The sequence below is a fragment of the Armigeres subalbatus genome, chromosome 1, assembly GCF_024139115.2.
Source record: "Armigeres subalbatus isolate Guangzhou_Male chromosome 1, GZ_Asu_2, whole genome shotgun sequence".
Lineage (NCBI taxonomy): Eukaryota > Metazoa > Arthropoda > Insecta > Diptera > Culicidae > Armigeres > Armigeres subalbatus.
In genome coordinates this window covers 298116516-298129189 of record NC_085139.1, presented here as the reverse complement: position 1 = coordinate 298129189, position 12674 = coordinate 298116516, and the positions used below count along the sequence as shown (strand labels likewise).

The 12674-nt window shown below is 41.5% G+C and overlaps 1 protein-coding gene across 8 annotated transcripts in view; it reads right to left on the bottom strand.

Moving 5' to 3' along the window:
- Window positions 1–12674, bottom strand: part of LOC134207783 (ephrin type-A receptor 3) — a 270055-nt gene that overhangs the window by 36510 nt on the left and 220871 nt on the right. For all 8 annotated transcript variants that reach the window (XM_062683685.1, XM_062683684.1, XM_062683683.1 and 5 more), the window contains exon 4: window positions 3889–5177. In XM_062683685.1, the coding sequence (XP_062539669.1) occupies window positions 3889–5177 (1289 nt within the window). The remainder of the gene's footprint in view (window positions 1–3888; window positions 5178–12674) is intronic.

Below are 12674 nucleotides of genomic sequence, written 5' to 3'. Positions count from 1 at the left end.
CGGCGTACAAAATTATATCCCGTATTCTGTTCAACAGATTGAGACCGCTTGAAGAGTTCTTCGTCGGCGAATACCAAGCAGGTTTTCGTGAGGGCCGATCAACGACGGATCAAATGTTTACCCTGAGACAAATCCTTGATAAATTCCGGGAGTACAACTTGCAGACACATCATCTGTTTATTGATTTCAAGGCGGCGTACGACTCAGTGAAACGGAATGAATTATGGCAAATTATGCTTGAACATGGTTTTCCGGCGAAACTGATACGGCTGATTCGTATAACGTTGGACGGATCGAAATCAAGTGTAAGGGTTGCGGATGAAATATCGACGTCATTTGTTACCTTAGATCAGAGCTTCCCAAACATTTGGGTATGCGACCCACCTAGCAAAATTCTATATGTCTCGCGACCCACCTATGAAAAAATGCATTTTACCAAGTAGTATTAAGCATTGATTGAATCAGAATGTCATCTGTTTCGGCTTCTTTCACTTAAAAAATATTCACGTTACCTTACATGTACGAATGAAAAAATGACGAACATGGTATTGTTTGTCAAAATGTTAGCGTTTTTATTTTACTTCATTAAGGGGACAGCTTTTAGGCATAAATGTTTAAATAAAATAGCATGGTGATGGATATTTAAAATAAAATGCGGTTTGAACTTGAAATAATGTTCCTGAAAAAATGATCAAAAGGTTCGGCATTCGAGCTGCAATTAATATTTGTTCTACGCGACCCACCAACAATCCACTCGCGACCCCCCTGGGGGTCGGGACCCACAGTTTGGGAAACCATGCCTTAGATGGATTAAAGCAGGGTGATGCACTCTCGAATCTACTGTTCAATATAGCGCTCGAGAGAGCGATTAGGAGAGCTGGTGTGCAAAGAAGCGGTACCATTATCACAAGATCGCATATGCTCTTGGGATTTGTGGACGATATCGAAATTATCGGAATTGATCGCTGTGCCGTGCAAGAGGCTTTTGCGCCTTTTAAGAGGGATGTAGTGAGGATTGGACTCACGATCAATACCAGCAAAATGAAGTACATGGTCGCTGGCAATCAACGTGGGTTCATTAGTGGTGGTGGTAGCGAAATAGTGCTGGATGGTGAAAAATTTGAAGTGGTAGAAGAATTTGTGTATCTTGGAACATTAGTGACGTGTGATAATGATGTTACCCGCGAGGTGAAAAGGCGTATTGCAGCTGCAAATAGGGCTTATTACGGACTTCGTAACCAGCTTAAGTCCCGTAGTCTGCAAACGAAAACAAAATTCGCGCTGTATACTACTCTGATTCTTCCGGTGGCTTTATACGGCCATGAGACATGGACGTTAAAGGAGGCTGATCGGAGAGCTTTCGGAGTGTGCTAGGCGGTAAACAGGAGAACGGTATCTGGCGGCGACACATGAATCACGAATTGTACCAGGTGTATAAAGGGCTGGATATTAAGCTTATACAAGACAGCAGACTACGGTGGGCTGGTCACGTTGTTCGTATGCCGGAAGAACGTCAAGCGATGATAATATTCTGTAGAGAACCCGGAAGAGGCCGCAGGCTTCGTGGAAAGCCGCGTACACGATGGCGTTTTGCAGTTGAAGTGGACCTTAGGGCGCTCAATGTTCAGGGCGACTGAAAGCGATTGGCCCAGGATCGAGTCCAGTGGAGAAGGATACTCCATTCGGCGTAGGTTCATCGAAGAGCTGTAGCCCATCAAGTATCAAGTAAGTAAAGAGTGGACTATTGTGACCCCTTCAAACCCCGCTTTCCTTATCGCAAGGACGAAACCCGGATCTGTTATGTAGCTATTCTTATATGCTTGGTTACAAAAGCAGCGCACATCGGAATGGTATCCGACCAAACTACAAGGATTTATCGCGGCTCTTCAACGTTTAGTAGCTCGTCGTGGACGTCTAGAAATCTTAATGTGCGACAACGCAAGGTATTTCATCGGTGGTAAGCGAGAACTAGATCAACTGCGGCGGCTCTTCAACTCACAAGCGGCAGCCAACGAAGGAATCAACTTCAAGTTTAAGCGGCGGTGAAATCTATGAAGTTCAATCTCAAGAGAACTCTTTGAACAAATATAAAAAAGCCAGGCAAGTTTTCGACGCTATTAACGCAAATAGAAGCGTGTGTTAATAGCCGTCCACTCACACTGGTGAGCAACGAATCAACGGTCGCCAGGTCATTTTCTAATACATCGACCGATGACTAGAGAAAGCAGTTTTTCGAGGTGGCAACTGTTTCAACGATACTTGCAAAGTTTCTGGACAAAATGGTCAGATCTACAAAATCGCACTAAATAGATAGTCCAGATAGAAAACCTTGTAGTCGACACGATGGTGCTGCTTAAAGACGAAAATCAGCCCCAAAGTGGTGGCTTGGCCGAATCGTCAAAATACATCAAATGGAAACGTATACGTTGTTAAAGTGCGGACCCAAAACTGTAAGCAAAATATGCGTCCTGCTCATTTAGGAAAACAATTCGCTCTTGGCAAACAGCCAAGAAGAACAATAGACTTTCCTTCAGCGGGTCACAAGGATTCCTCAGCAGAGGTCAATTGAACTCCGCGTGCCAGTTAAGTCATTTTTATTTAAACTGTTTATCAAAAAAGCTAATGAAATGTTTGTATTCGTTCGTATTCTCCAGCGGTCGCTGACTGCCGTCTCTCCGATGTCACCAATGTCCGTACACTTCTGCACATTGATAGGTTCACGTCGCGCCAACTCATTCATTCAAGACGGAAAGTACTGAAGACATCGCAATACTGCCGTGTAAATCATTACCCACGGGCGACCGCTTTTGTAATCAACGCTAAACCATAACCATTCCATACTTAAGGATGTCAGGAATATCGTAGCAGCATATCAACATCAAAAACGATTCAACCGAAACATTCACGTGTTACACGTGTGCAACGCATCGTCATCGGCGCAATGTGCGCTCGTGGTGGCTCGAAGCCATTACTCCAGGGAAGTAGTTTAATTGCATGTTTTTATTAAGTTAATAACGCCCTTCATCCGATTCTTCGTCGCGTCGAATAAATTATTTAAGTTTTGTTAATAAATAGTTTTAGTTTTAAAAGTAATCGCTTTTTAGTTATTCGGTCGAAATGAAAATGATTCAGTGATAATTTAAATCCTCAACAGGTGTTTAGATTAATCCTAGAAACGTCTACAGTGAAACCCCGATAAGAATGTAAAAGAGAGAGCCGGTAAGTAAGCCAATTTGTAGTTCATGTTCTCCTCATTAGAGCTTCTCAATATTGGTAACACACGTAAGGGCCACGGTCATTACGGACACGAGACCTGGAGGACCAACGCGCACTTGGAGTTTTCGAAAGGAAAGTGCTGCGTTTGGTAGGGCGCAGATGGCGGACGGTACGCAGAGGAGGCGAACGAAGCACGAGTTGCATCAGCTGTTGGGTGAACCCTCCATCGTTCACACCGCGAAAATCGGAAGACTGCGGTGGGCCGGGTACGTAGACAGAATGTCGGACAGTAATCCGGTAAAAATGATTCTCGATTGAACGAGAACAAGAAGGCGAGGTGCGCATCGAGTGAGGTGGATTGATTAGGTGGAGAATGATTTGCAAACCCTCCGTAGACTGCATGGATGGCGACGTGCAGCCATGAACCTTGCTGAATGAAGAGGACTTTTATGTAGTGCACAAGCCATTCCGGTCTTAGTCTGAGCAAATTAATAAGACAACAGTAAATGTCACAAATGCGCGATCCATGCTTTTCAATCTCTGACAAAACTGTTAATAAAATAATAGTTCGTTTAAATAGCAACCCAAACGCCGGTGTTGAACTTAATCTAGAATTAAAAAAACACCTAAATAAAGAATAAAAAAAAAAAAAAAAAAGCAACCCAAACTTACTTGACATTGAACACCGTGCTGAGTATGGCCGACTCGGTCGTGAAGGTAATCTCCGCAAACTCCGTCTTGATGTCATCCAGGTCCGACGACCGGCCCAGATTCGGCGGTTCCGTAACGTGGTGGTAGTGATTATTGAACCCACTGCTGTTGTCGTACCCCGCCGCTCCGGCACCCGCTCCCTCCGGGCTGATCAGATACGAAACCCCGTGCTGCGAGTGAATCTGCACCGTGTACGCCGTCACCGGTTCCAGATTGGTCAGCGTCAGCTTCGTATCGTTGAACGTCTCCGTCGATGGGTTGAACACCACATTCGAGGTGCACGCGGCGCACTTTATCCGAAAAACGATGTCGCTCCTGTATTTGGTGTCGACCTGTTCGTCTACCGCACGTTGCGGTGCATTCCACGACAGGATTGCGCTGGTCTGATCGATGAACAGCAGCGTGAGATTCGTTGGTGGTCCAGGGGGCTTGTAGCAGGGCATGTGTTTGCCATCCCTGGGATGCCGATAGTGCCCGCTGAGGCAAGGACAGAACGGCGAGCCGATCTTGTTGGTCTTCGAGTTCAGCGGGCAAATCGTACAGGAATCGACTTCCGCCGACCGGAACTTACCAACCGGACACACGTTGCAGGTTTGCTTTTCGTGATCGGGCTCGTATCCGACCTTGCAGCGGCATCCACCGCTCAGAATCGTCCACTTGCCGTCACCCTTGCAGAGATAGGTCGGCGTTTCGTAGGACTCGGCGTTCTCTACGCAGGTCCCCGTCTGCTGCTCGATGATGGTAATCTCCCGCCCCGTGGGTGTCTCGTTGAAATGCGCGAAGTTGATCGTCACCGCAGGACACGTGATGTAGTACACCTTGACGGCCAACACGCTGATGCACGCTCCCTGATCCCGGAACGCAAAATACACCCCCTTCTTGGCGACGGCTATGCTTTTGATCTCCACGTTTATGTCGACGTCGGAGTTCTGATTGAAGCGACCCTCGCCGGCGGCGATCCTCCCGATCAGCTTGTAGCTCTCCGGCTGCCAGGGAGGCGGTTCCCGTGTCGCCGCATCGAACTCATAGAACAGCAAACTGAACGTTTCCTTGCAGGACAGCGCATTGCCCGGGAACAGCGAACAGTCCCGGATGGTGAAGTGGATTTCGATGTACAGCCGATTGGCGGGGCCCCGGTCGATGAACGGGGACCACAGCCAGTTGTTGACGTTGTTGTACGCCACATCGCACACCACGTAACTCCGCCAGTTGATTCCCTTCACGAAGTTGGTGAACGATTCCTCCACCCACTGGAAATAGAAGAGAGAGAGAGGGGGAGAGAGAAAAAAGGAAACGATTAAATCAATCATATGGACGAATGGTCGTCGCGGTTGCTTGGTCGGTCCGAGCAGCAACGGGGGCGTGTGCCAATGGACGATAAATTATGAGTGACAGGCGTTTTGGTGCTAATTAGAATTGTTTCAATTTTTCTTTCTGCTGCCGGGACAGTCGGTATTAAGTGAGTGAGTGATGGAAGGGAGACGGATTGTCAACCGGACCGAACCGAAAGTAGGCAGGCTGCTAATCGAGATGTTATACATTTTTTCCGGAATGATGCGATTAGTCCATTTCGGGCTGATGGGGGGGATCATTGTCATGCCGATCCATTAAAGTTATAATTCGGTCGCACTTTTCGGCAAACAATGCTATTAAATCAGTGTGTGGTCTTGCAGTCTATCGAACTACATTTTCGGTTTAGGCGCTTTATTTATTGTAATATATTCAGTAGATTATAGATCTCATTTTTTTCGTGACAGACTGGTAATTCGATCATCGACGAATATGTACTAGCTTCTATGAGCTTATTACACATAGAAAAATAATTTGCATTTTAGTGCTTCTAAATTAGGATTTGCGAATAAAAATAGTTCATTTACATCAATGCTACTCGATGTGGGAGAACATACGATTTATTGTGTGTGATTGAAAATTAAAAGATTTTAATGTCAACTTTCTTAAAATTGATAAACAACAACATCTGAATATGGTGCAGGACGACAATCGTTGACCAAATCATACATAAAGCGATTCAAATGTCGAGGATCATTTATGAGGGTAGCTTTCTCTGTCCGATACGGAACCGAAATTTGGGAACAATATTTGTGCAACATACGACCTTCTGTTTCTTTGGCACTAAAAGTCATCAAACACGAAATTCACCCTCCATTGATTTTGATAGATACTTCGTTCTTTATTATTACCCAAATAACGATAGAGTCACAGCTTTTGAATGCCATTGTGGCCCCTAACCTAAATCAATACCGTCCCCTAAAAGCGTTTCCGAATGTTTAAATTTAACGACTTGATGAGCTCAACTCGCACGCCACTTAACTCGCTATCTATTAAAATCTCATAAATATCCATTAGGTCAGTTGCACACTCCAGCTGGTGGCGGAGAGGATTGAACGAAAAAAATATTCGAAAGCATTTCACCCGTTTCCTTCCGTCACCGGGTACGGGGACCTTCTCCTTGCAGACAGTTCCAGGGGAGTGAACGGCCATCGATGGGGCCCCAGGCCAAAACTATCGGCATCCGCTGCCGATGACCAACCAGACAGCAATCTGTTAAAATAAAATTCATTATAGTTTCGCACGGGGTCGCCGTGGTGGTCGCGCGCGCGCGCCTCCAGCGGTGATCGGTATTTAATGCTCTGGTCTGGTGCCCCTCGCTTATTCAAATATGAGCGACAGTCGTCAGCGACGAAATTTATGGAGATTGAAGTCGTGTCTCTCCCCGCACTCTGTCCGAAGTTGGGGCGGAATTTGAAAATCGGAATTCCGACGGTATCGGGTTTGCGATCGACAGCAGCATCAATCGAAATCAGTTAGCAATGCCGGCCCGGGCCATCTATCAACTGGAGAGATGGGTTGGGTGGGCGTGTGAGATCATTTGGAAAATGATTTAGGATATGAGCACGAATCGATTTCTGATAGGTCATTGATTTGCATATGTATCACACGAACCATTCTAACAGTCAGGAGGTTTTGTGCCGAATATTGAAGAAAAATATGTTTTCTTCACCTGGAGTATTTTTGTTTTCGTCTACATGTTGCGGGACCCAAGCTGATTACGTAAGAGGTAAGCAATACATACTTTTATTCATTTCTCGGGAACATCATTGCGTTCCAACAACGTTCCAATGCGAACACAAGCGTTCCAACGCAATCAAATTCTTCAACAACTTCAAACACATACCCATGAAGTACTACCTCAACGCCAACATGACAAGGTCTATCTGGTTTGGCTTCGAATTGAGTTTGCGGTGGGATTTAATTGATTTTGAGTTGAATTTGGATTGGATTTGGATTGGATTTGGATTGGATTTGGATTGGATTTGGATTGGATTTGGATTGGATTTGGATTGGATTTGGATTGGATTTGGATTGGATTTGGATTGGATTTGGATTGGATTTGGATTGATTTGATTGATTTGATTGGTTTGGATTGGATTGGATTGGTTTGGATTGGTTTGGATTGGTTTGGATTGGTTTGGATTGGATTTGGATTGGATTTTAATTGGTTTGGGTTGGTTTGGATTCGATTTGGATTGGTTTGGATTGGATTTGAATTGGTTTGGATCCGATTTTGATTGGATTCGGTTTGGATTTTCTACAAGTTTTGGATTGGATTGGATTTGGATTGGATTTGGATTGGTTTGGTTGGATTTGATTGATTTGGATTGATTTGGATTGGACTTGGATTGTATTTGGATTGGTTTGGTTGGTTTGGATTGGTTTGGATTGGTTTGATTGGTTTGGATTGGTTTGGATTGGACTGGATTGGTTTGGATTGGTTTGGATTGGTTTAGATTGGATTGGATTGATTTGGATTTGGATTGGATTTGGATTGGGTTTGGATTGGACTTGAATCGGATTTCGATTGCATTTGGATTGGATTTGGATTGGATTGGATTTGGGTTCGCATTGGATTGAATTTGAGTTGGATTTGGATTGGATTAGATTTAAATTGGGTTTGGATTTGATTTGAATTGAATTTGTATTGGATTTGGAATGGATTGGTTTGGATTGGTTTGGTTGGTTTGGATTGGTTTGGTTGGTTTGGATTGGATTTGGATTGGTTTGGATTGGTTTGGATTGGTTTGGATTGGTTTAGATTGGATTTGGATTGGTTTGGATTGGATTTAGATTGGTTTGGAATGGATTTGGATTGGTTTGATTGGTTTGGATTGGTTTGGATTGGTTTGGATTGGTTTGATTGGTTTGGATTGGTTTGGATTGGTTTGGATTGGTTTGGATTGGTTTGGATTGGTTTGATTGATTGGGTATGAATTGGATTGGTGTGGATTGGGTGTGGATTGGATTTGGATTGGTTTGGTTGGTTTGATTGATTTGGATTTGGTTTGGATTGGATTTGGATTGGATTTGGATTGGATTTGGATTGGATTTGGATTGGATTTGGATTGTATTTGGATTGGATTTGGATTGGATTTGGATTGGATTTGTATTGGATTTGTATTGGATTTGGATTGGATTTGGATTGGATTCGTATTGGATTCGTATTGGATTTGGATTGGATTTGGATTTGGATTGGATTTGGATTGTATTTGGATTGGATTTGGAATGTATTTGGATTGGATTTGGATTGGATTTGAATTGGATTGGGTATGGATTGGATTGGGTATGGATTGGATTTGGATTGGATTTGGATTTGGATTTGGATTGGATTTGGATTGGATTTGGATTGGATTTGGATTTGGATTGGATTTGGATTGGATTTGGATTGGATTTGGATTGGATTTGGATTGGATTTGGATTGGATTTGGATTGGATTTGGATTGGATTGGATGGATGGATTGGATTGGACTTGAATCGGATTTCGATTGCATTTGGATTGGATTTGGATTGGATTGGATTTGGGTTGGAATTGGATTGGATTTGGGTTGGAATTGGATTGGATTAGATTTAAATTGGGTTTGGATTTGATTTGAATTGAATTTGTATTGGATTTGGAATGGATTGGATTTGGATTGGATTTGGATTGGATTTGGATTGGATTTGGATTGGATTTGGATTGGATTTGGATTGGATTTGGATTGGATTTGGATTGGATTTGGATTGGATTTGGATTGGATTGGATTGGATTTAGATTGGATTTGGATTGGATTTGGATTGGATTGGATTGGATTTGGATTGGATTGGATTGGTTTGGATTGGTTTGGATTGGTTTGGATTGGTTTGGATTGGATTTGGATTGGTTTGGATTGGTTTGGATTGGTTTGGATTGGATTGGGTGTGAATTGGATTGGGTATGGATTGGGTATGGATTGGATTTGGATTGGTTTGGATTGGTTTGGATTGGTTTGGTTGGTTTGGATTGGTTTGGATTGGTTTGGTTGGTTTGGATTGGTTTGGATTGGTTTGGATTGGTTTGGATTGGTTTGGATTGTATTTGGATTGGTTTGGATTGGTTTGTATTGGTTTGTATTGGATTTGGATTGGTTTGGATTTGATTCGTATTGGATTCGGGTTGGATTGGATTGGTTTGGTTTGGATTGGTTTGGATTGTATTTGGATTGGTTTGGAATGTGTTTGGATTGGTTTGGATTGGTTTGAATTGATTGGGTATGGATTGGATTGGGTATGGTTTGGATTGGATTGGATTTCGAATGGATTTTGGTTGGTTTGGATTGGTTTGGATTGGTTTGATTGGATTGGATTTGGATTGGATTTGGATTAGATTTGGATTGGTTTGGATTGGTTTGGATTGGATTTGGATTAGATTTGGTTTGAATTGGATTTGATTTAGATTGGTTTGGTTGGTTTGGATTGGATTGGATTGGTTTGGATTGGTTTTGGATTGGTTTGGATTGGTTTGGATTGGTTTGGATTGGTTTGGATTGGTTTGGTTGGTTTGGATTGGTTTGGATTGGTTTGGTTGGTTTGGATTGGTTTGGATTGGTTTGGATTGGTTTGGATTGGTTGGTTGGTTGGATTGGATTGGTTTGGATTGGGTTTGGATTGGTTTGGATTGGTTTGGATTGGTTTGGATTGGATTGGATTGGTTGGTTTGGATTGGTTTGGATTGGTTTGGTTGGTTTGGATTGGTTTGATTGGTTTGGATTGGTTTGGATTGGTTTGGATTGGTTTGGATTGGTTTGGATGGATTTGGTTTGGATTGGATTGGATTAAGATTGGTTTGGATTGGTTTGGATTGGATTTTGATTGGTTTGGATTGGATTTTGATTGGTTTGAATTGGATTGGTTTTGATTGGTTTGAATTGGATTGGTTTGGATTGGTTTGGATTGGTTTGGATTGAATTTGGAATGGATTTGGATTTGGTTTGGATTGGATTGGATTAAGATTGGATTTGGATTGGTTTGGATTGGTTTGGTTGGATTGGATTGGATTTGGATTGGTTGGATTGGTTTGGTTGGATTTGGATTGGTTTGGATTGGTTTGGTTGGTTTGGATTGGTTTGGATTGGTTTGGATTGGTTTGGATTGGTTTGGATGGGATTTGGATTGGTTTGGATTGGTTTGATTGGTTTGGATTGGTTTGGTTGGTTTAGATTGGATTTGGATTGGATTTGGATTGGATTTGGATTGGATTTGGATTGGATTTGGAATGGATTTGGATTAGGTTTGTATTGGATTTGGATTGGATTTGGAATGGATTTGGATTGGATTTGAATTGGATTTGGATTGGTTATGGATTGGATTTTGATTGGATTTGGATTGGTTATGGATTGGATTTTGATTGGATTTTTATCGGATTTGGAATGGATTTGGATTGGTTTTAGATTGGATTTGGATTGGTTTTGTATAGGAATTGGATTGGATTGTATTTGGATTGAATTTGAATTGGATTTGGATTGGATTTGAATTTGGATTTAAATTAGATTAAAATTGGATTTTGATTCAATTTTGATTGGACTTTGATTGGTTTTGGATTTGAATTGGACTGGATTTGGATTGGATTTGGATTGAATTTGGATTGGATTTGGTTTGGATTTGGATTAGATTTGAATTGGATGTGGATTGGATTTGGTTTGGATTTGGATTGCATTTGGATTTGATTTGGATTGGATTTTTATTGGATTTGAATTGGATTTGGATTGGATTTGGATTGGATTTTAATTCAATTTTGATTGGATTTTATTTCAATTTTGATTGAATTTGGATTGGATTTGGATTTGGATTGGTCTGGTTTTGGTTTGGATTTGGATTGGATTTAGATTAGATTTGAATTGGATGTGGATTGGATTTGGTTTGGATTTGGATTGCATTTGGATTGTATTTTTATTGGATTTGAATTGGATTTGGATTGGATTTGGATTGGATTTGGATTGGATTTTGATTCAATTTTGATTGGATTTGGATTGGTTTTGGATTTGGATTGGATTGGATTCGGATTGGAGATAGATTGGAGATAGATTGGAGTTGGATTGTATTTGGATTGGATTAGATTTGGATTTGGATTGGATTTGAATTGGAGTTGGATTGTATTTGGATTTGGATTTGAATTGGATTTGGATTGGATTTTAATTCAATTTTGATTGGATTTTAATTCAATTTTGATTGGATTTGGATTGGTTTTGGATTTTGATTGGCCTGGTTTTGGTTTGGATTTAGATTAAATTTGAATTGGATGTGGATTGGATTTGGTTTGGATTTGGATTGCATTTGGATTGGATTTGGATTGGATTTCGATTGGATTTGAATTGGATTTGGATTGGATTTTGATTCAATTTTGATTGGATTTGGATTGGTTTTGATTTTGGATTGGATTGGATTTGGATTGGAGATGGATTGGAGTTGGACTGTATTTGGATTGGATTGGATTTGGATTTGGATTGGATTTGAATTGGAGTTGGATTGTATTTGGATTTGGATTGGATTTGGATTTGGATTGGATTTGGATCCAATAAGGAGACCTCCTTATCCCGAATGCCGATTATTGGAGAAAAATAGTTTTTCTTCTTCTAGAGTAACTTATTCCATGGCGTAAATAATATTTTCAATAAATTTTGAAAATCATAATAAACATGATGACAATTCAAGACAAAATTTTCAAAACGACTTATCTGCTTTTGTAAACAAAATTCAAACGACGATTAGACGAATCTGATAGCTTTCCCACGCAAACCAACACCACCAACAGGTAGCGGAAACCTTCACCTACCTATTGGTGGTGTTGGTTTGCGTGGGAGAGCTATCAGATTCGTCTAATCGTCGTTTGAATCTTTGTTTACAAAAGCAGATAAGTCGTTTTGAAAATTTTGTCTTGAATTTGTCTATTGCTTATCATATATTTAAGAATTAGGAGTCTTCAGTTAGCCTTGCGAGCAAAGGCGTAAGATTGCCAATCCGGAGATGGCGAGTTCGATTATCGGTCCGGAATAGGATGTTTTCGGGTGGGAAACATTCTCGACTTCCTGGGCATAGTGCATCCATTGTACTTGCCACACAAGATACATATACTTATGCAATGGTGGGCATGGAAAGCTTTTACTTAATAACTGAGGAAACGTAAATAGAAAGTTGAAAAGCAGCCAGGTTCCAGTTGGAATGTAGAGCCGTAGAAGAAGAAGATATTTAAGAATTGTCGCGTTTGAAAATGGGAGTAAGAAAATTTATGGTGAAATGGGTATTCACCTCTGGATTAATTGTATAATTACCTTAACGAATGTATAAAAATGGTTTATGTACACTATTTCAGATAAACAATGTTGGAAGGTTGTACATTGATCGTTAATAGTTAAATTAACTATCCGAGAATAGTTCAC